The sequence below is a fragment of the Panthera onca genome, chromosome C2 (genome assembly GCF_046562875.1).
Source record: "Panthera onca isolate mPanOnc1 chromosome C2, mPanOnc1 haplotype 2, whole genome shotgun sequence".
Lineage (NCBI taxonomy): Eukaryota > Metazoa > Chordata > Mammalia > Carnivora > Felidae > Panthera > Panthera onca.
In genome coordinates this window covers 132126711-132147810 of record NC_138347.1, presented here as the reverse complement: position 1 = coordinate 132147810, position 21100 = coordinate 132126711, and the positions used below count along the sequence as shown (strand labels likewise).

Here is a 21100-nt window from a genome sequence, read left to right as displayed (position 1 = left end):
TTAAAGAAGACAAAACGAAGAATCAAAGATTGTTTTTAGAGAAATCATCATAGTCCTCACTTTAGACAAATCATGATTTATTTTTTCTAAATGACTATTCAAATTTTTGTATTTCCCTTCTAGTTAAAATTTGTTGAACGACCTTAATTAGTAAGTAGTATGATATGGATTTCCTATTGTAGACTATTACCATTTCCACTATAATTTTAGATATTTAGATGAGTTTTGCATGGCTTTTTCAGTGGCCACAAATGAAGTCTTTCAGAACTTTGTTACAAAATCCTTTAGATTTTATACCAGTTAAAAAAAAGTATTCTATCCTTGTACAGGTTGTCCAAGAGTGATTCTAAGCTTCTTCCTGTATTCACTCATGCTCTTCCTTGTTTTCCAACTTTATAACTGGAATAGAGATAAGAATTTCAAGTACCTTGATTCAGACACGGCATCCAAGCCAAACAAAGGTATTTGTGGATCTAATAAGATATACTTTTCCCTTGAACCCTAGATTGTTTTGTGGATGTTGTGGTCGGATTTGACATCTCAACTCATGAGAATGGGCAGACTTTGCTCGAAGGTCAGCCTTGGATACAAACCTACCTTCAAGACCTCTTACGTGCCATCAGCTCCCTCAATGGGGTAAGCTGTGAGGTGGGCACAGAGACTCAGGTTAGTGTGGCTTTTCAAGTGACCAATGCCATGGAAAAATATTCCCCCAAGTTTGAGATCTATAGTGAAAACATACTGAACAGCTTGAAGGATATAACAGTTAAAGGACCATCTCTTCTCAACACAAACCTCTTGAATTCTCTGTGGGATGCATTTCAGAATAAATCAGCTGCTCGAGGAAAGGTAACCTGATTTTATTTTATTTGTCAATCTGTGATTTCAATGACATCCTTTTTACTCATTTTTCTCTTTGAATACTTTCCTAGGTGGTTCTCTTATTTTCAGATGGATTGGATGATGACATTGAAAAGCTGGAACAAAAATCTGATGAACTGAGAAAAGAAGGTACTGAGCATAGGGAGAGGTGGGAAAGGAGTGTTTAATGATTTAATAACCTCAGAACTTAATTCTGGCTCTTACATTCTCAAGCACTCAAATAACCCTAAATTTGCCAACCAATACGCATTTGGGAGAACAAATGAGCTCTCAAAACATTTTGGCGTCTACTTTTTCCTTCATACTCTATGCGTGTGAAACAGCACTGAATACAAAGTCATACCCTTTCTCTTGTATCGCTGTGTTTCTTCTTCCTGAGCTTTCCTGGAGAGTGTTCCTGTCTCCCTTGGTGTCTGCAGAAGTGAACAGTGTATTTCTTCTTGACCAAGGAATGGGAGAGTTGGATTATTTTCTTCTGACACTGTTAAAGTTTTCAGAATTGCGTGCGTTGTTGGACAAGTCTACTCGTGTTTTGGAGCTTCCTAATTAGTTCCTTCCTTCAGACCACAGAGGGACCAACCATGGTGCTTATGAGTTTTTCAGGCACTGGCGCTGGGCTTTTCATTTTGGGAACCTGTGCCCAGACTGACTTATTGTCAGTTTTACTAAAGTATGGATCAGTGGAAGAAAAATGCATCCACATGTTTTGGTTTGACTAAGAATAGAAATACTTGCCTGTAAGTGGATGCTATTGGTGCCCCACCCAGACCCCCTTTCCAAGCAGATTCCTCCATCTTCAAGCTGCTGGGATTATTGGCTGCTAGAAACTCACAGGCTCTCCTTTGAAGAATTGCTGTTGGCCAGTGGAAGCCACTGGAAGGTTACTCCCTACCCCACCTCTAGGCTGCAGGTAGAGTGAAAAGAGTTGATCCTTTACCTCAAAATGACACCAGTTCTGTGGTGTAATTTATGTTCTAGAGTTCTCCATGGGATCAGGGTGAAGCTAGTCTTCAGCTGAAACACTTTCGAGCTCCGCTCCTTCCTCTGCCCTGTCTTGCTTTCACCCTGTTCTTCTAAGAGTGCTTCCTCAATAAATTGTATGCATCCAAATCCATATCTCAGGCTCTTCTTCTGGGGAACCTGGCCTAAGACAGCTGCTTAGGCTGCTCCCCAGTTAGCTGCTAGAAGCTGGGTGGACTTTGTCTTTTTTGTTTGGTTCTCTCTCCTCAATCTTAAACAAATTACAAAGTTAACTGAATTTACAGCTGGAAAGTAATTTTTATTTTGCCCTTTATTTGCTAAAGCTGATTTCTTTTTATTCTTTCAAGTCTGGGACTTTTTTTATGATCTGAGGTGGAGATATTAGTGAAGACTGAGCATAAGTCTCTAGAGTGCTTAGTGTGGGTGGCTAGGGATTTTGGGGGGTTTTTTTTGTTTGTTTGTTTTGTTTTTTTTCCAGCGTTTCTTTTATGGGGAAGAGATACATCAAGAGTTTTCTCCATGAAGTTTTCCTTGGAAAATCCAGATTTCTAAGACCAACCTTCTTTCTCCCAACTCCCAAAAAAAAACTAATAAATGAGCTTCAACTCCAGAAGCTGGATTTTTAATACCCCCCAAATTCAGAATCTTTGAATGGCACTGATAAAGGGATGGTGGCCATAATGCTTTTTTAAAAGTGTTAAATGGCTCTCAATATGGGTAGGGAGTACCTCTAGTTCTGGCTTCCTATATTTAAACATACATGATTTCAGTTGATGTTTGGCCCCATGATCTATTAACCTAGGAAGGCCTCCCTAATTTGAGGCCAGGTATCTATCTGTCTATCTATCTATCAATCTATCTATCTCTCTAAACTGTGCAATTATCGTGATACAAGAAGAGACCAAGAGAAAAGGATCCTCAGTGGTGGCTGTGGCTTTATAACTAGTCCATATGGACTGGAGTTTGAATTTAATTTTTTAAATCTAGTGCTCTAGAGTCTTCCCAGGGATTCTTTTATTCTTTCAGGTTTTATCATCTTTTCTTCCTGAAATTATTTTTATAAATTGTATTTAAGATCACCTGACTTCTTTCTACAAAATTTTTTTTGACGTTTGTTCATTTTTGAGAGCCAGAGACAGAGCGTGAGTTAGGGAGGGGCAGAGAGAGAGAGACACACACAGAGTCCGAAGCAGGCTCCAGGCTCTGAGCTGTCAGCACAGAGCCCGATACGGGGTTTGAACTCATGAACCATGAGATCAGGACCTGAGCTGAAGTTGGACGCTTAACCGACTGAGCCACCCAGGTGCCCCAAGATCATCTGACTTCTTATTAGATGAGTCTGAAAGGAGCAGAATCGGAGTCCTCCATCCTGAGAAAAACAGTTACAAATAATAGTTATTGCATATTTCCTGCAAAACAACAATCCCATGGTTCTCATGACTCTTAAATTTTTATATTTCCTGAAACTTATAAGAAAAATTCCCCCCTCATAAATAGATCCATTAGCATGCCTTCTCTTGATCATTAAACTCTGTTGATGAACTCAGCATTCTTCTGTTTCCCAGCCGGCTTCACCATCCCTTTTCTCCTTGTCATTCTCATTCCTGGAAGAGTGGCTAATGCCTTGTTGCTTTGAGACAAGCCAGAGATGTCAACGCTACAACCAGGGAAGTCCAGGCAAATCAGGACACGTTCGTCACCCTATTCTTTGGTGTTTCTTTCTTCCTTCCATTTCAGCCAGCCACTCTGCTTTCCTCTCCTATAACTTGAACCTCCCCAGTATGTCCCTGAAACTTTGTTCTCTTCATTCTTCTCTTCTTCTCGCTCAGAATAATTCAGAATCATATTACACTTAGAAGGCGTTCTGAACTTTCAGGTCTGTGAACACTTCCTTTTCCTAGTTCATTGGTTTCCACGTCCTATCTAAAGAATTCTTCACCCATCCATAATGAAATGAGAAAACTTAGTCCAATGGAGTCAGGTTTTCATAAAGCTAAGTTTATTCCATTTAGGATTGCTCTTTACTCTGAAGATGTTGTTAGTATGTTTTTGTTACTAAGATATCCTTTGATTGTAGGCTTTGGAATCAGGCTTTCCAGGTAGAAACCTAAAAATACCACTTGAGCCAGTCATTTAACTTCTCCAAGCTTCAGTTCACTTGTCTGTAAAATACAGCTATAATCCTACATACCCATACAGTTGTATTTGTATCTTACAAATAAGATAATGCATGAAAAGCACTTAACCAACTCCCAGCCACATAGTAACTATTAATAAATGAGAGCACAGTAGTTACTATGGTTACCTCCACCATAACGATGGCCAGTGTTATTACCATTATCATTTCAAGGTTATATCAATCAATATTTATCATTTCATGTTTGTATTAATTAATACTGTGCTAAGTAAGTCAACCCTCTGTCAGTCCCTGAACATTTTCTTTGAAATATTCTGGTCTATAAAATTCCAAAGCTTATGAGCTACAGCTCTGGATGATTATGTCATTTGTTTCTAATTGCCTGACAAGAGGTCTCTTACTGTCGAACAGTCTCTTACTTATTATAATTCCAACTGGATTATTGATTCCTTATGAGGGCTTTATAGCTGTGCTTCTCAAACTTCAATGTGCATACAAATCATGTGGTGGTTTTATTAAAATACAGATTCGGATTCTATAGGTCTGGGATGGGGCTTGAAATTCTGTATTTCTGATAAGTTCCCAGGTGATGTAAGTCCTGCTGTCAGAGGATCCCCCTTTGAATGGCAAAAATTTAGAACACTTGCTTTTTTGATAGATGAATTCCTGTATATGTTAGTATACTCTCTGGGCCCTTTTTACATCACTATATCTCACTTCAAATCATGAGGGAACTGGAAGTTCTACTGTAATATCCCCTGTCTCCAGTTTAACTAGTTTTAAGAAAATGTAATTCCTGGTGTTCTCTGATGATAATCTTGTCACTTGTCAGTTTTACATTGTGTGGTTGGGGGAAGTTGACAACAAAATGAGTGTTCCTCTTGCAACTGTTTTCCTAAAATAACAATTTAGGTAAGTATGCAAACAGATTAAAATAACCAAACCCACCTCACCTGGAGTAAACTGTGTTGGATAGGCCTGAATGCCCTCATAACTGTTGCTCTGGATGGAGCCAGCGACTCAAGTGACCTGGCTGATCTTCTCTACATTGAATTCGGGAAAGGGTTTGAGTATAGGACCCAGCTCACTATTGGAATGAGGGACCTTGGGAGCCGACTGTCAAAGCAACTGGTATGTTACTTAGAAAAGGCTGGTGAGTTTAAACTTTGTCTTGTATATAGATTTAATATTTATGCTTATGAATTTCACTTGGGAATGAAAAAAGCTTTTCTGAAGTAGTGAACAACCTAAATAAGAGGGTGTTTTGAAAAAAAAAAAATGATAGAGATCTGTCAAAGCAAGTTTAATTAATGTGGTAGGCAAAAAAGAAGGAAGAAACTGAATAGCACCTACAGTCCTGCCCGAATTATAGTCACTGAACATAAGTGCCAGAGGGAATCTGGGGTGAGAGGATGAATCCGCTGCTCCCTCAGCCAGCCAGTGTTCACAGCCCTTGTGGATCCTAAGTGTTCCAGCTTACCACAGTGAGTATAATTCTAGTGTTTGAGATGTGTATTTTCCCTGCAATGTGGCCTGTAAAGGAGAGTCAATTGCACTTGGAGTTCAACCAAAGAAAGAGCAACCTGCTTCGATGTTGGAGGAAGAACGAGTGATGGGATGATAGACCTCCTATGTTGTCCTGTGTGTGTGATCAAAAGCTTTTTCAGTGTCTTCACTGAGATGTTTGCCTTGTGAGCTCTTTTTAGAACCTAGTGCCGATGGGAGATGCATTCCAGTCATGCCCCTTTCAGAAATGTACATGAACTCAATAGAAGGAAGGGTTACTGAGTTACATGGCACTGCTTTCCCCTTAATGACGGCCTAATAATTTGTGATTCACTGATGATTTATAAAATCTATAGTCACATCAAGACCCTTTCCAATAACATGCTAGCTCCTGCTGTTTCTCACCTATAGAATTTGCATACAAATAGATGTTTAAACACAATTTGTTCAGTGCAGAAATTATGTAAAAATAATCACTTCAGGAATATAGAGGGGCACCTGGGTGGCTCAGGTTGGTTGAGCATCTGACTCCTGATTTCAACTCAAGTCATGATCCCAGGGTCATGGGATTGGCCCCACCTTGGGTTCCACAATTAAGTGTGGAGCCTGCTTGGGATTCTTTCTCTGTCTCCCTCTGCCCCCTCCCCAGCTGGTGCTCTGTACTGACAGTGTGCACCCCGACACGGGGCTTGGTCCCGCGACCATGAGATAATGACCTGAGCCAAAATCAAGAGCCTGCACTTAATCAGATGAGCCACGCAGGCCCCTGTGGAGAAATTTTTTCTAATGGCTGAAAAGGAACATTATATAATAATACAGAAGCACAATTGCTAAATGGTTATAACAAAACATTTTCATTGTTCATCACACTAGAATTTTGATGGGAAACTTCTCAACACAAAGATTGATTCTACCCTACTAAGGCCAAGCATGGTGTTTATTGAGAACTGAATTTTCCTAAAAATTAAATCTTATGGGTTAATTATAAAAATCCAGTGGAATCTGTCAGTTTTTCAAAGGACAACAGTGTTCGGGATAAAATTCACTGACATTTTTCAATCTATAATATGGTTTTTCCGCCTGGGTGTAAAGAGGAATCTTCTCCCCATGCCCCCACCCTCAGCAAGTGTTTTGGAAATGTTGAGTGTGTAATTGGTGTGTTAGAAATCCTGTTACAAACTTTTCTGGAAGTGTTTACCACTGGACTCCATTGCAAGCCATATGACATCGGACACTATCTAAATCCTCAAGCATACAAAGATTTCACAAAAGGGGAAAAGGAGCAAACAGCATTCATTATATCGAACAAAATATTGGGGGCAAAATTATATAAGGTAATCAACAACATCATGGTCAATGCTGGGATGGGGTGGAAATAGGAAATGAGTATGCAAGGAGTTGGCCGTGGCTAAACTAAGCATTTCGAGAGCACGAAAGGATTTGATTTGATTCTGAAGTCCTCATGTGGTGGAGAATGCAGACCGCAGAAGGAAGGATAGCAGCTAAAGAATGTCGCAGGCACTCTGTGGAGCACGGTCACTTTAATGGCAAACGGGCTTCTGAAACGGTGGTAAAAGTCTGAATGACGCGACTAAGCTTGTATGTGTGATTGGGAAGCAGTGCCATCACATGTAATGTACTTCCCACCCTCCGCCAAGGTCAATGTTGCTGAGAGGACATGCTGCTGTTTATTCTGCAAGTGCATTGGAGGGGATGGCACAATGGGAGATCCTGGACCACCGGGCAAAAAGGTGATTTTAATTAAGATTTATGGTGCACTGTATTTGAATGTCGTATGTCTGAAAGACATGGGTTTAGGTAGAAATAAAGGATGGTTTTTAACTTCAAGATAGAGCCTGTGAGGTAACCACTTAGGATATTCCTCATCTTCTATGTCAAATTAGATAGTCATGGCTTTCCCTTGGAGTCTTCTAAAGAACCTTCTATACAAGTGTTGGGAGCAATGGCTGCCAAGATCCTTGCTTATCCAGTGTTCAGCAGCAATGACAACGACACAGAGAAATCAACTGTGATCTCTGTGTTGGATAATGAAAACCTCCTGAAAATAAGCGTTATTTCAATTTCCATTTTTAATGACTACAGAGTGATAGAAGTGAAGTAGGGAGTATTTGGGATAGTCTGCTGAAAACCAAATGAGGTCAGATCACCCTAGCCTAGCAAAAGATGTGGTGATGTTTCAGTCAGCTTTAACCAGACCAGAAATGTCACAGATGTATGCACAAACATGCCGATTATAAAACCGTAACCAACAATAGATTCGTGTATTTCCTAACCAAAAAATATGTATGTACTCTTCTAAAAAAAAAAAACATGATTGGGGATTTAGGAAATGTGAAAACATGTACAAACATAATATGGATGTGTTTAATAATTTCAGTACTGCTTCTTTACATGTGTGTTTGATTTGTGAACGATTTATGGATGGCACTATAACTCCCAAATCAACATGTTTGTGTCTGTGTATAAAGTGTTCAGACTATTTCCCGAATGCTTCAACTTCATGTAAGGAGAATGGTAGATTTTTTTAAAGCAGGGCTCAGAAAGAATGAAAAGAAATGTGTGTGGCCTATTTTTCTATGTGTAGCATAAACCCTGAAAGATTTTTTTAATGAAAAGAGGATAATTCTAGTCTGTCAAGGGCAAATATAGCTCTGTGCACTTGAATGTTCGTCTGAGAAAAAAATTCCAGCACTATATATAACCCCAGAGAGAGTTATGGACAATATTATGATCCACACGTGCACATACACTTGAGTTATCTGGATGCTTGTTTCAAAATTACATTCTTAAAACATTTTTAAATTTGAGAGAGCACGTACAAGCTGGGAAGGGACAGAGAGAGGGGGAGAGAGGATCCCAAGCAGGTTCTCTGCTCACAAACCATGAGATCATGACCTGAGCCAAAATCAAGAGTTTGTCACTTAACTGGCTGAGCCACCCAGGCACCCCAAAACTATATTTATTTTTATGTGTGTAAATACAGCCTAAGTTGTGGAGGAAGAACTTTTTAGTTTTCCCAAACCCCTACAGCTCTCTGTAAAGTGAAACTAAAGTTAAAGATTTTTGCTTGATTACCTCTGGTTTTTGGTCTGTGGAGTGCTAATGCATTCTTCCTTTCCTTATTTCCAGGGATCCCCAGGTTTTAAAGGCAGTGAGGGCTACCTGGGAGAGGAAGGCATTGCTGTAAGTCAAGGTTTTCTCACCTGTATTTATTCCTGAGAACATATCTACAATAGGAAATCGTTTGTGTTAACTCAGAAGGAAAAAAAGAAAAATCAGAGTCTAAGAATTCATGTACAAAATCTGAGGTCTTTCCTAATCCTCATCGGGCTTTGCTTCTGATGGTCAATAATGGTTTATTAACCTACTGTCTCCTCTTTGACTGTTCACCAATGCTGCACAATGAACTCAGTGCGAAAGTTCTTTTCTTCACCAGGGGACTCAAATCACTGCCATTTCCCTCTTCCTGATCCATTTTGCACAGGTAAACCAACTCCCCACATTGTTTATCAAGGACCTCTACTCTTTTTTGCATCCATCCATCTAACCATCCCTTTCTTCCTTCCTTCCATCCATGCATTCATTTAACAATGATCTGTTGAGCATCTTACCATTTGTCACATTATTTATCAAAGACCTCACTCATAAATGAACTTATCCATTCATTTATTCATTTAACAAATATATACGAAGGAATTCTACCATGCTTCAGGCACAGTGCTAGACCCTAGAAATAAATAAAGAAAAGAAAAAATGATTCCTATCTCCGGTAACTTCAGACTAGTGGAAAGGCAAATGAGACCATTGTGTTTCCAGTTGTTATACACAAGGACTATACTAAAGGTGTAATGAGGTGCGTTGTGACAAAGCATGGCAGAACAAATCCATAACAGCCTTGGTAACCGTTGAATCTTGGGAGAGGAAGGCCGCAAGCTAGAGGTAATGCTTAGGCAGACACCTGAAGGACAAATAGATACTTCTTCAGGCAAAGTATGTGGGGAAGAACAGGTTATTAGAGAGACAACAATGTGTTCAAGGACATGTAACTGAGTCAGAATCGAATCTGTGTAGAATGGCACATGGCCATCATTACTGGAACCCAGGACACGGTGAGAGGAGGTTAGGTGGCAAGCAAGACCCATATTTTTGGGAGTCTTGAATATCCTGCAGAAGATTTGGATGGTATCTTTTAGTTGATGAGCAGTCATTGAATTATATTAAGCCCAGGAGTAAAAATGGAGGGGGCGTGGCTTTAGAAAGCACACTCAGACAATGTTATAGATGCTAATAAGGCAGGGGTTACAGGTAGCAGTCTTGCAGTAGTAGGTGCAAGACAGAGGAGTCCTAATCTTAGTTGGGGGGCAGTATGAGTGGATATGTTAAGCATGTTGAATGTATGGAATTTGGTGACCTGGGGAGAGAGAAGCAGGGGACGACCTCTCATTTCCACTCACAAGACCTCACAGACGAGTGGGATTACCAAGACAAGCATTGCAGGAATCATATTTGGTGAAAGAAAGAAAAAGATAGATTTTGGACTAGAAATCATGCTTAGATCTTGCTTAGGTCATACCCAGCGCATCTTTCTCTGATACCTCACTGATTCTTCATTATCTGTTCCTGGAATATCTCCTGAACTCTTGAGAATACATTTTAGCTGCCAGTTGTTTGTATGTCTGTTTTATTTAGATACCACCCTACCCAGGGCAGTATCCAGGTGGGATCCAAAGCAAAGGGCTGTCGTCAGAGTAGTTCTGATTTTCTTACATGCTCAGCTTTAATAAGCATGAATTCTGGACTGTAAACCATGAGCAGTTACACATTTTTTTCCAACACAAAACTTGTAAAAATTTCTAAGACAGAATCCAGATTACAATAGAAAAAGCTTATCTAGGTATGTGGTCTTTCTCAGGGAGAAAGAGGAGCCAGTGGACCAGTCGGGGAGCAAGGTACTAAGGGATGCTATGGCGCCAAAGGTCCGAAGGTAAGGGTTGCATGAGACATTGTGAAGTCTTCCTAACATGAATTCCATTCTCCTACACTAACCACTACTGCCCTTTCTATTTTCAGGGAAACAGGGGACTAAATGGACAGGAGGTATGGTACCAAACATATCCATTTATCTGCCCACCTGGTATCTAAAAATATTTTTATTTTCGAGACTACTGACCAGTAGATTATACAAATGAAATTTCCTTTGATCTTCCTTTTTTATTGCCAGCCATTTGATTCGGTCTATTCCCGTCTTTTATTGCAGGCAATGCGTATTATTTGTTCACAGCTTGTTTCTTTTTTTAAATTTCTTTTTAAGTTTATTTATTGATTTTGAGAGAGCGAGCCAGCTCACATGCAAGTGGGGGAGGGGCAGAGAGAAAGGGAGAGAGGGAATTCCATGCAGACCCCACGCCCGGTGTGGAGCCCCACCCTGGGGCTCGAGCCAACGAATGTGAGATTATGACCTGAGCCGTTATCAAGAGTTGGATGCTCAACCTACTGAGCCACCCAGGTGCCCCTGTTCACAGTTTCCATTACTCGGTAATCTTAGTTATTGCTCAGGACCAGGCTGTATATGAAAGACAAAACTAGACTTTCAGATTTGTTTCCACATAAATGTAACATACTCTTCTGATCACATCTGTGTTTTCAGGGAGAAGTCGGAGAAAGTGGAATTGGTGGATTAAATGGAGAACAGGTAGAGCTTTCTCTGTGTCCCATAAAGACCCTTCTGAGCTATTTCTCATTCAGAAGACAGAAATCTGAGTTTATCCTTCTGTTTTAGGGTGAAAGTGGCCTTCCCGGAGAAAAAGGAGAAAAGGGTGATGAAGGATCCCAGGTAGGGATTCAATAAAGAGACAACAGCAAACTGTCCTGGCAATTAAAGGTGTGACTAACAGAGTAGAACCGCTACCCAAAGTGTATCAGGCAGCTAGTGCCACAGAATTGCTTCGTGACAATCACAAAACCTGAGTTGCATGCAACAGTAAATTATTTCCTATGTGTCTGAGGTTCACAGCCTAGATCACTGGTCTAGGCTGAGCATGGCTGCCCTTGGTTTGTGTGTCTATGGGCTGGCTGGGGGCTTTGTTCCTCATGTCTCTGATCCTCCTCCTGGGGCCAGAGAGCGCTGCCTGGCTCTGTTGGCCGTAACTTTTCTGTGGCCATGGCAGGTGCACAAGGGAACAAGGAGAAACACACAAGTTCTCTTGAGGCCTAGACTTGGAACTCAGATGAAGTCATGGCCAAACTCGGGGGTGGGGACTCTTGCCCCACCACAGTTGGAAAGCATTGCAGAGTTCCATGGCAAAGAGCATAGATACAGAGAGGAGTGATGAATTGGGACCATGATGAAAAACAGCTACCACACCAAGAATGGTAACAGGGTGTTGACAAGAATCTGTGGTGCGGAGTAGCACATTGAAAATGTGTGCCACTCATTCCCATCTAGAACAGACACCAACAGCTGCCATACTTCCATCATCTTTTTTATCGGTCTTCAGGGTGTGAACAGTTGAGTCGGAACCCCAGTTTCTAGTTGATAGAACCACCTTGGGGAAAATGGATAATCTCTCTGAATCTCAGCTGTTTCATTACAAGAAAGATATAAACAATACCTAGTTTATAAAGTAGCTGTAAAAACTAAACAAGACAACAAATGTGTCTGGGACACAGACTTCATTACTGTGGTAAATAATTGAGGTCACTCTTAAATTATTTATATGATGCCTGAAACTATTTTGGGTTGTCCCTCTGTCCGGTTTAGAAAAAGCTTTAGGAGAAAGGTATTTAGTTATTCAAATCAGGGAGAGGGGAAGCTCTTTGTTCTTACTAGTGTTATTAAAAAGTCTCGTCTTATCCTTCTTCTGATTTGTATTATCTTTAGGGAAGCCCAGGACAGCGAGGGGTTTCTGGTGACCGAGGCGCAAAGGGCCAGCGAGGAGACCCTGTAAGTGTCGGGGTTGTGTGGGCTGTGAGCTAAACAGAGCTTAGTTCCCATCAGCTTCTGATAAGGAGAGAGACCCACTTTAAGATACAACAGTCTTGAGTTTAAATCATCATAGGTACAACTGTTGTAGAACTTTAAAAGCAGTTCCTTGTGCTATCTGTGGGATGAACATGGACAGTGAGAAGACCCTGCCCATCATTTGTGCATGTATTTTTTTTTGAGACTACGTATTCAGAATTGTTGTGCTTCAGAGCCATCAGGGAACTTCAATACCCTCCATTATTTTCTTCTGAATACCTCAAAATAGGGTCAGAATGGAACAAAGCCATCTCTCCTCTTCCGTTCTTCAGCAGTCTCTCTCAATTGAGAGTATGAGCTTAATTTTCTTGACTCCAAGCCAGCTAAGACTGTATTCAGCAAAACCTATGACCCAAAGGTACCTGCTCTCCCGGATACAACCTGGCTGAATAGGCACAACCCACACCAATGTGGGTGATATGCCAACTCCAAGGGAATGTCAGTACTATAGGATTTTCATCACCCCACCCACACATAAATAAGTCTCCAAAGCCTTAATGAATTAGGATTTAGGTTTGTTTTTAAATGTTTATTAAGCCTTTTTATTGAGATATAATTGACATGGAACACTGTAAATTTAAGGTATCATAAGGTATTGATTTGATACATTTATATATTGCAATATGATTACCACCATGGGGTTGGCTCATTCCTGTATCATGTCAAATAATTATCATTTCTTCCTTTGTGATGAGAACATTTAAGATCTAGTCTTTTAGCAACTTTGAAGCATGTGATACAGTATTGTTGTCCATCATCACTATGTGGGGCATTGGATCTCTAGAACTTAGTTTTGAGCTATAACATCAGAAAAGTATACAGATTATAAATGCGCAGCTTGATGAACATAAATGCATCTGTGCTGTGCACTCAGCACGCAGCTAAAGAAATAGAACATTGGACAACAGTAGAGCAACCCCAAAGCCCTCTCCCCGCATGTCTACTTCATTCATTACCAGCCCCTCCCAAAGGTAATCAGTGTCCTAAAACATAGTTTTACCTGTCGCTGAACTTTAAGTAAATGGAATTATATAGGATACATTCCTTGTTTCTGTATTCTTTTGCTCAAGTTTATGCTTGTGAGATTTATCCATGCTGTTGCCGGGAACAATAGTTCATTCAGTGTCATTGCTGAATAGTAATCCAGTGTGGGAATATACCATAGTTTATTTATCCATTCTACTGTCGATAGATAATTGAGTTGTTCCCAGTTTTTCCTATTATAAATAGCACTCTTATGAATGTTCTTGTACTTGCCTTTTGATTGACTTTTATATTCATTTCCACTGGGTCTGTACTTCAGGAGTAGAATGCCTAATGATAACGTATGTGCCTATAATAAGCTTCAGCCTTTTAAGCCAGTTTTCAAAAAACTTCATACTAATTTACACTCCCACCAGCAATGTACCATAGAGGGTATACTACACACGCATCAGAATGGCTAAACTTTTTAAAAACTGACAACACCAAGTGCTGGTAAGGATGTGGGCAATTGGGAATCTCACAGGACTTTGTATACTGGGGGAGGAGTTATTAAAGACAATGGATCGATCAGAGAAAGAATTCAGTACAATATATTGAGAAATATAGATGGTATACATTGAAGATAACTATTTAAACAGCAGAGGAATTTGCACATGAAGACAACATTGTTGATTAAGTGACGTCTTCTGATAATAGCCTGATAACCTGAGAGTTTTGAAACAGCTTCAGAGTATGTAATCAAAAACAAAAACTATCCATAAATTAAAAAAATAAGAAATACTAGTTCAAATGCAAAGACCTTTCAGTCATCTATATATGATGCCCAAAAATTTACTTGGGATATTGCTATAAAATTGCCATTCACTTTGGTCAGAATCCCCCCTGTTAAATTGTCTGTTTGATTACATAAGACTTTCAAAAGAAACTGAATAATGTAAAAGGTTTTTTTGTTTGTTTTTTGTTTTTAATGTTCAGTGACTTAGAGATGGCTGAAAATTCAACCCTCTGGAACTTTTGTGATAGGCTGTTTGCCACTATACTAATTTTAGATAGTTTTTTAATGCATGGTAATTCTTCCTAGCCACTTGGGAATCTCGAATCGAAGACAACACTCTGAGCTTTTTCACATGTGGTTTTTGTGGGTTACTATTTCAGGAAAATTTGGAGAGCAAGATTGGATATGTAGAATCCACATATGATCAGATTATTCATAGAATACATACAAATGGCCCAGATTCCTTACGATCTGTGCCTATTCAGTCAGCTGCTGATCAAATGAAAGCTAGTTTGTTGGGAATTTCCCATTTTTGAAAATCTCATGTAATCTCATGTGATGTTGGGGAGAAAACTCAACTAGATCATTTGAGCTACAGTTTAGTGAGGTTCGTCATTCTAAAGCATATCATTGTTAGAAGTCCACATTTTATCAGTTTGTGTTAGATGACGCTCTTTGGTCCAGTTGCATAGGAAGAAATTGACAGACTGGACAATTCATCTTCAGACTGATCAAACAGGGGAGCTGACGTTTGGACGTTGGTGTGGCTGCCAGGCGGGTGACACGTAGGTCCACGCCTGCTCCGCCCACTCCCTCCTCACGGGGTTTGTAGGTCTGTATGGTGGTTGGGGCGCTGTACTCTTTTAGTGGGAGCGAGCCGGTGGAGCCCAGGTTGAGGTGTGGAAGAAGGCACAGCGGTGCACCTGCCCACTGGCATCTTCAGCTGTCTCCTCTCCCCACATTGCTGGGAAGTGAAAATGAAAACGAAAGGGAGGGAGGCGTGGAGGTAGGAGCAGACCCAGTGATGGGAAGCACATAAGCTGGGGCTGAAAGCTTGAGATTTAGAAAATACCCAAATACTAATTTCAGAATTAAATTCCTGCGTGTATAAGTTCTTGAGTTCTTTGAGAAGGATGGCATTGAAAATCCTGGAGGACGAGGAGGTGTTCACACAGGGAAGTCAGATGAGTAAACAGAGGTTTCAATGGCTGCTAAGAGGTTCAGAGCACACAACAACCTTTTAAAACGCACAAGGGACAGAAAACTAGCCAAAATGATGAAAGGGAAGATTTTTCCTCAAAAGAAATTCCAGGAAGTAGTGACAGCTAATGAATTGATCAAAAACGATTTAAGCAATATAACAGAACAAGAATTTAGAATAATAGTCATAAAATTAATTGCTGGGCTTGAAAAAAGCATAGAGGGCAGCAGAGAATCTATTGCTACAGAGATCAAGGGACTAAAAACTAGTCATGATGAATTAAAAAATGCTATAAATGAGGTGCAAAATAAAATGGAGGCAGCCACAGTGTGGGTTGAAGAGGCAGAGGGGAGATTGGGTGAATTAGAAGATAAAATTTTGGAAAAAGAGGAAGCTGAGAAAAAGAGAAAAAAAATCCAGGAGTATGAGGGGAGAAATAGAGAACTAAGTGACGCAATCAAATGGAACAATATCCGTATCATAGGAATTCCAGAAGAAGAAGAAGAGAGAGAGAGGGGCTCAAGTTGTACTTGAACAAATCATAGCTGAGAACTTCCCTGATCTGGGGAGGGAAACAGGCATTGAAATCCAAGAGGCACAGAGAACTCCCTTCAGACGTAACTTGAATCGATCTTCTGCACGACATATCATAATGAAACTGGCAAAATACAGGGATAAAGAGAGAGTTCAGAAAGCAGCTAGGGATAAACGGGCCTTAACATACAAAGGTAGACACATAAGGGTAGTAGCAGACCTATCTACTGAAACTTGGCAGGCGAGAAAGGAATGGCAGAAAATCTTCGATGTGATGAACAGGGAAAATATGCAGCCAAGAATCCTTTACCCAGAAAACCTGTCATCCAGAATAGAAGGAGAGATGAAGGTTTTCCCAAACAAAAACTGAAGGAATTCATCACCACTAAACCAGCCCTATCAGAGATCCTAAGGGGGACTCTGTGAGTGAAATGTTGCAAGGACCACAAAGTACCAGAAACACCACTACAAGCATGAAACCTATAGATATCACACTCTAAACCCATATCTTTCTATAATAACACTGAATGTAAATGGACTAAATGTTCCAACCAAAAGACACAGGGTATCAGAATGGATAAAAACACAAGACCCATCTATTTGTGTCTACAAGAGACTCCTTTTAGACCTGAGGACACCTTCAGATTGAAAGTGAGGGGATGGAGAACTATCATGCTACTGGAAGTCAAAAGAAAGCTGGAGTAGCCATACTTAGATCAGACAAACTAGACTTTAAATTAAAGGCTGTAACAAGAGATGAAGAAGGGCATTATATAATAATTACAGGGTCTATCCATCAGGAAGAGCTAACAATTATAAATGTCTATGCACTGAATTCAGAAGCCCCCAAATATATAAAACAGTCACAAACATAAGCAACCTTATTGGTAAGACTGTGGTAATTGCAGACTTTAATACTGCATTTACAACAATGGATAGATCATCTAGCCAGACTGACCGAACAATGGGTCCACATGCAAGCTAGGATGCTCTATTCTATAGAATGTGCTAGAGTATGACTTTTAAAATGTCATCTCTTCAATTAAATAGTTCGGAGTTGGATCACAATAAGTTGTGTTACATCCAATGGAATAAAATTTGGGATTTTACATTACCGTTCTTTTCCTATTTTCACCAAAATACAATTCTCTAATATTGTAATTAAGTTATACTCCTCTTGGAGAATTTAACAGACAAATATTTAGACTTAAAAATAGAACAGAAAATGTAGAATACAATCTTTGGCTTTGGTATGTGGGGAAGAGAAGTAATTTTTCACATAAATTCTGGTAATCCTAGTTATAAAGTAAATTCTAAACTCATCTTCTTTGCTCTCTTAGCCTATAAACTCTGTGAGCGTATAGACTATTTGTTTAAAAATCTTTCTAAGCATCTGGAACAATGACACCTCCCTGTTGGTGATCTCAAATTACTTATTGATTGATGAAGGTAATCTGGGCTGCTATCAGCCAAACAGCCCAACAGCTGGCACTCAGCAGGACTGGATAATTCTTGTCCCCTCTCAGTTTACTGACTGAATTGACTCCCTCAATTGATTATCCTAGCACCATGGCGATACTGCTCTATTGGTGGTCCTAACTACCCACGAAAAACTTTCAGTTTGGCCTGGTAAGGATAATAGCCCACAACATCTGCCTGTTTTCAATGAGTTCCTGCTGGAATGTTTGTGTAAATACTGGGGAAAATGCGAGATTCCAGAATTTTCTGAAAATTGGAAAAGTAGGAATGACCATATGGGGCTAGAAGGCTTACCAGGCATCCAAGAGGACAAAGAGGGAATGGGTGGCAGGTACAGTCCTCAGTGTTCCCCGGTGTACTTATTTTCTTGTGGTAGAACCCATTACAAACGTCTGCCTTCTCCCATAAGTAGGGAGAGTAAAAATCTACCGACCCTCAAGTATAGACTTAACATAAACCCCAGGAAAAAAGAACAAAAGTTAAGAGAGAGGAGGGTAGTAGCAAGAAGGGGTATGTCCAGACCCAGGATGAGAATTGTCAGAAACAAAGTCATGTAACCCTTGCTTCCCTTGGCTATGCCTTCTATGGTGAGCGCTTGCTTCCCCACACACACATTCACCTTAGGTCCCCACTCTCTACTGACAATGCAGAGCACAGGAGGAAAAGAAATCACGTGTAAGCCATTTGTAATGTTTTCCTGTTGATGCTTTCAAATGGATTGGACTTCTCTTGTCAATTTTTGGTGGGGGCGGGCAGTGGGCAGTGAGTAAATATGTTATAGACAGTTACCTTTTTAAGGAGAAATATTCAAAATTGTTCTGTTTTCTGGCTTTTAGGGAGTTCCTGGATTTGACAGCACAATAGAAGGACCCAAGGGCTTGAAAGGAGAACGTGGAAGACAAGTAATTATGTGGGCATTTGAGAATAACCTTGTTAGGATGTGACCTACTTGATACAGAAAGAATATTTTTAGGAGCAGAAATATGTTTTCCTCCTCCTTATCTGCTACTCAAGGACTCCAGAAACGCACTCTTGTTCTTCTGAATTTGGGGTGATGGGCTTCACCAAGCCCTACCCTTGAGGTCTTCATTTATGAATGCAAATGTCTAAGCTCTAACTTAAAATGTAGGGCTAGCTGATAGGAAGAACTAATCAATGAGTTGTTAGCCTTCTCAGGGTCCAGAAGTCACATACCCTAAGAAGACATCCTATTACTCATAGTTCCTGATAAAAAGGAAAAGATCTAGTAGATCTATACAGCCCATACTCTCAAGACAAGTCTCTTGGGATTAATCTCATGAAACCTCAGAGATCATAATTGGATCATCTTGCCTTATTTCTCAGACTTTTAAAAATAATTATCTGGAAAATGTGTTTCTCTGGATCTTCTTGATGAGAAAGTTTCCTTGGTGACTTCACTTGGGAGGAGAAGTCTGATAGGGTGGAAAGAACTTTACTTTGGGGAGGGGCCCAGGTCCTGTTTCAGTACTCTGTGCCTTACCAGCTCTGTGGCCTTGGGCCACTTTGTGTAAACCTCAATTTTCTCATCTACAAACTAGGATCAACAGCCTACTGATGATGTAACCTGCCACATCATAAACCAGCGTGTGCTATTTGCCGTTTTTACTAAGTGATAAAGGTTAAGTCTCACACATCTCCTTATAAACTCATAATTTCTCCTTCATTTTCTCTTTTGGGAAGACTTAGGAGTATTGTGAGGTTTTTTTCACCTAAAGATGTTAATCTACAAAGGTTGACAAAACAGAATACGAAGTCCAAAGATAGAAATCCAAACCAACTTGACACATGGCATGCTTCAGTTAGCCACTCTGTGGCAACAGAGTGAGGATCGTTTGATTTAAATACTCGATAACTTATACCCCAAACACAAGTTATACAGTGGTGATGAACAGACGAAGCCATGCATTAGCATTTTGTCCTGTAGTTCCTCATTACCCACATAGACGTATGGTTTATAACCAGTGGGAGCACTCCAAAGGGAGGATAACTCTCTAGTTGGTGTGTACCCATCCACCCTCCCTGGAGCACAAGCTGATGTTGAAGAAGAAGTGTGTCAGGGCTGTGTAATTATTGTAACCCATCTGTCTATTCATTTGACAGGGTAGAAGAGGCTGGCCAGGCCCCCCTGGAACACCAGGCTCCAGAAGAAAGACAGTAAGAGCCGTTCTAGCCAAGGAGACCCACTGCTCCGGTAGCCTATACTGTGATAAAAATGGCTGATTGTGGGTAGTGGGGCACATGACCGTGGGGAAACTTGGGAAACCTCTGAGAACAGAGCTGGCAAAGCGCTTGTGGAAAGCCCCCGAAGCTGAGGCAGGAAGGTGCTGGCTGCGGGGAAAATTACCAATCAGGAGAAAAGGCTGAGGCAAAGAGAGCGAGAAAGCAGCCCGCTAGGGGAAGGGTGGTGAAAGTTTGGCCTACTCACTCTGCTAGCTGAGGGTGCCAGTGATGTCATTTTAAGTCCAAAACTCTATTCCTCTGCTGAATTTTATGGCTCGTTAGGAAAGTGAGTCCTGGCATAAGTCCTCTGTCTTTACTTCCATACTCTGTGCCTTGTAAAGATGTGTGTTCCAAGACACAAAAATATTTCTTTGGTGGAGTAAAATAGCTCTATGACCTTCTCAGAAAAATACAATGCATAATAAATACAGTATGCTAAACTGGTTTTTATTTGTGCTCAATTTTAAAACCTGTGTGTGTATGTATATGCATATATATGTGTATATGTGTGTGTGTGTGTGTGTATATATACACACACACACACACACATATGTAGTATTAACTGAGATATAGCCAATATATAACCTATTAGTCAGGTGTATAACATGATTTGATATGTATATGTGGTTGTGAAATAATCACTACCTTAAGTCTGGTTAACATTTATCACCATATGGTGTTACCAGTTTTTCCTTGTGCTGAAAACTTTTAAGATCGATCTACTCTCTTGGCGGCTTTCAAATATACAATGCAGTATTATTAACTGCAGTCCCCCATGTTGTACATTATATCCTTATGACTTATTTATAAACGGAAGTTTATACCTTTTGACCCACTTTACCCATTTCATCCACCCACCACCCCTTAATTCTGGCAACTGCCAATCTGTTCACTGTGTCTAAGAGTTAAGTTTTTGGAGTTTTTTTGTTTTTTTTGTTTTGTTTTTTTTCTGTTTTTGCTTTTTTAAGACTCCACATATTACCAGGACCGTATGGTATTTGTCTTTTTCTAACTTATTTCATCTAGTATAATGCCTTACAGGGTCCATCCATATTGTCACAAATGGCAACTCTCCTTTTTTTTTTTTTTTTTGGTTGAATAAAAGATTCCATTTTGTATATATACCACATTTTCTGTATCCATCAATGGACCACTTAGGTTGCCTCCATGTCTTGGCTATTGTAAGTAATGTGGTGAACTCAGGGATGCAGATATCCTTTTTAGTTAGTGTTTGCATTTCCTTTGGATATATACCCAGAAGTGGAATTGCTGGATCATAAGGTAGCTCTAAGTTTAATTTTTTGAGGAACTTGCATACTATCTAAATACTAAGAATGA

General features: G+C 40.1%; 1 protein-coding gene across 1 annotated transcript in view; it reads left to right on the top strand.

Moving 5' to 3' along the window:
• Positions 1-21100, top strand: part of COL6A6 (collagen type VI alpha 6 chain) — a 164366-nt gene that overhangs the window by 65558 nt on the left and 77708 nt on the right. Inside the window, exons 9-20 of the mRNA XM_078432352.2 lie at positions 506-849; positions 933-1011; positions 4977-5131; positions 7165-7257; positions 8657-8710; positions 10440-10511; positions 10598-10624; positions 11175-11219; positions 11307-11360; positions 12408-12470; positions 18358-18423; positions 19643-19696. Coding sequence (XP_078288478.2) covers positions 506-849; positions 933-1011; positions 4977-5131; positions 7165-7257; positions 8657-8710; positions 10440-10511; positions 10598-10624; positions 11175-11219; positions 11307-11360; positions 12408-12470; positions 18358-18423; positions 19643-19696 — 1106 coding nt within the window. The remainder of the gene's footprint in view (positions 1-505; positions 850-932; positions 1012-4976; positions 5132-7164; positions 7258-8656; positions 8711-10439; positions 10512-10597; positions 10625-11174; positions 11220-11306; positions 11361-12407; positions 12471-18357; positions 18424-19642; positions 19697-21100) is intronic.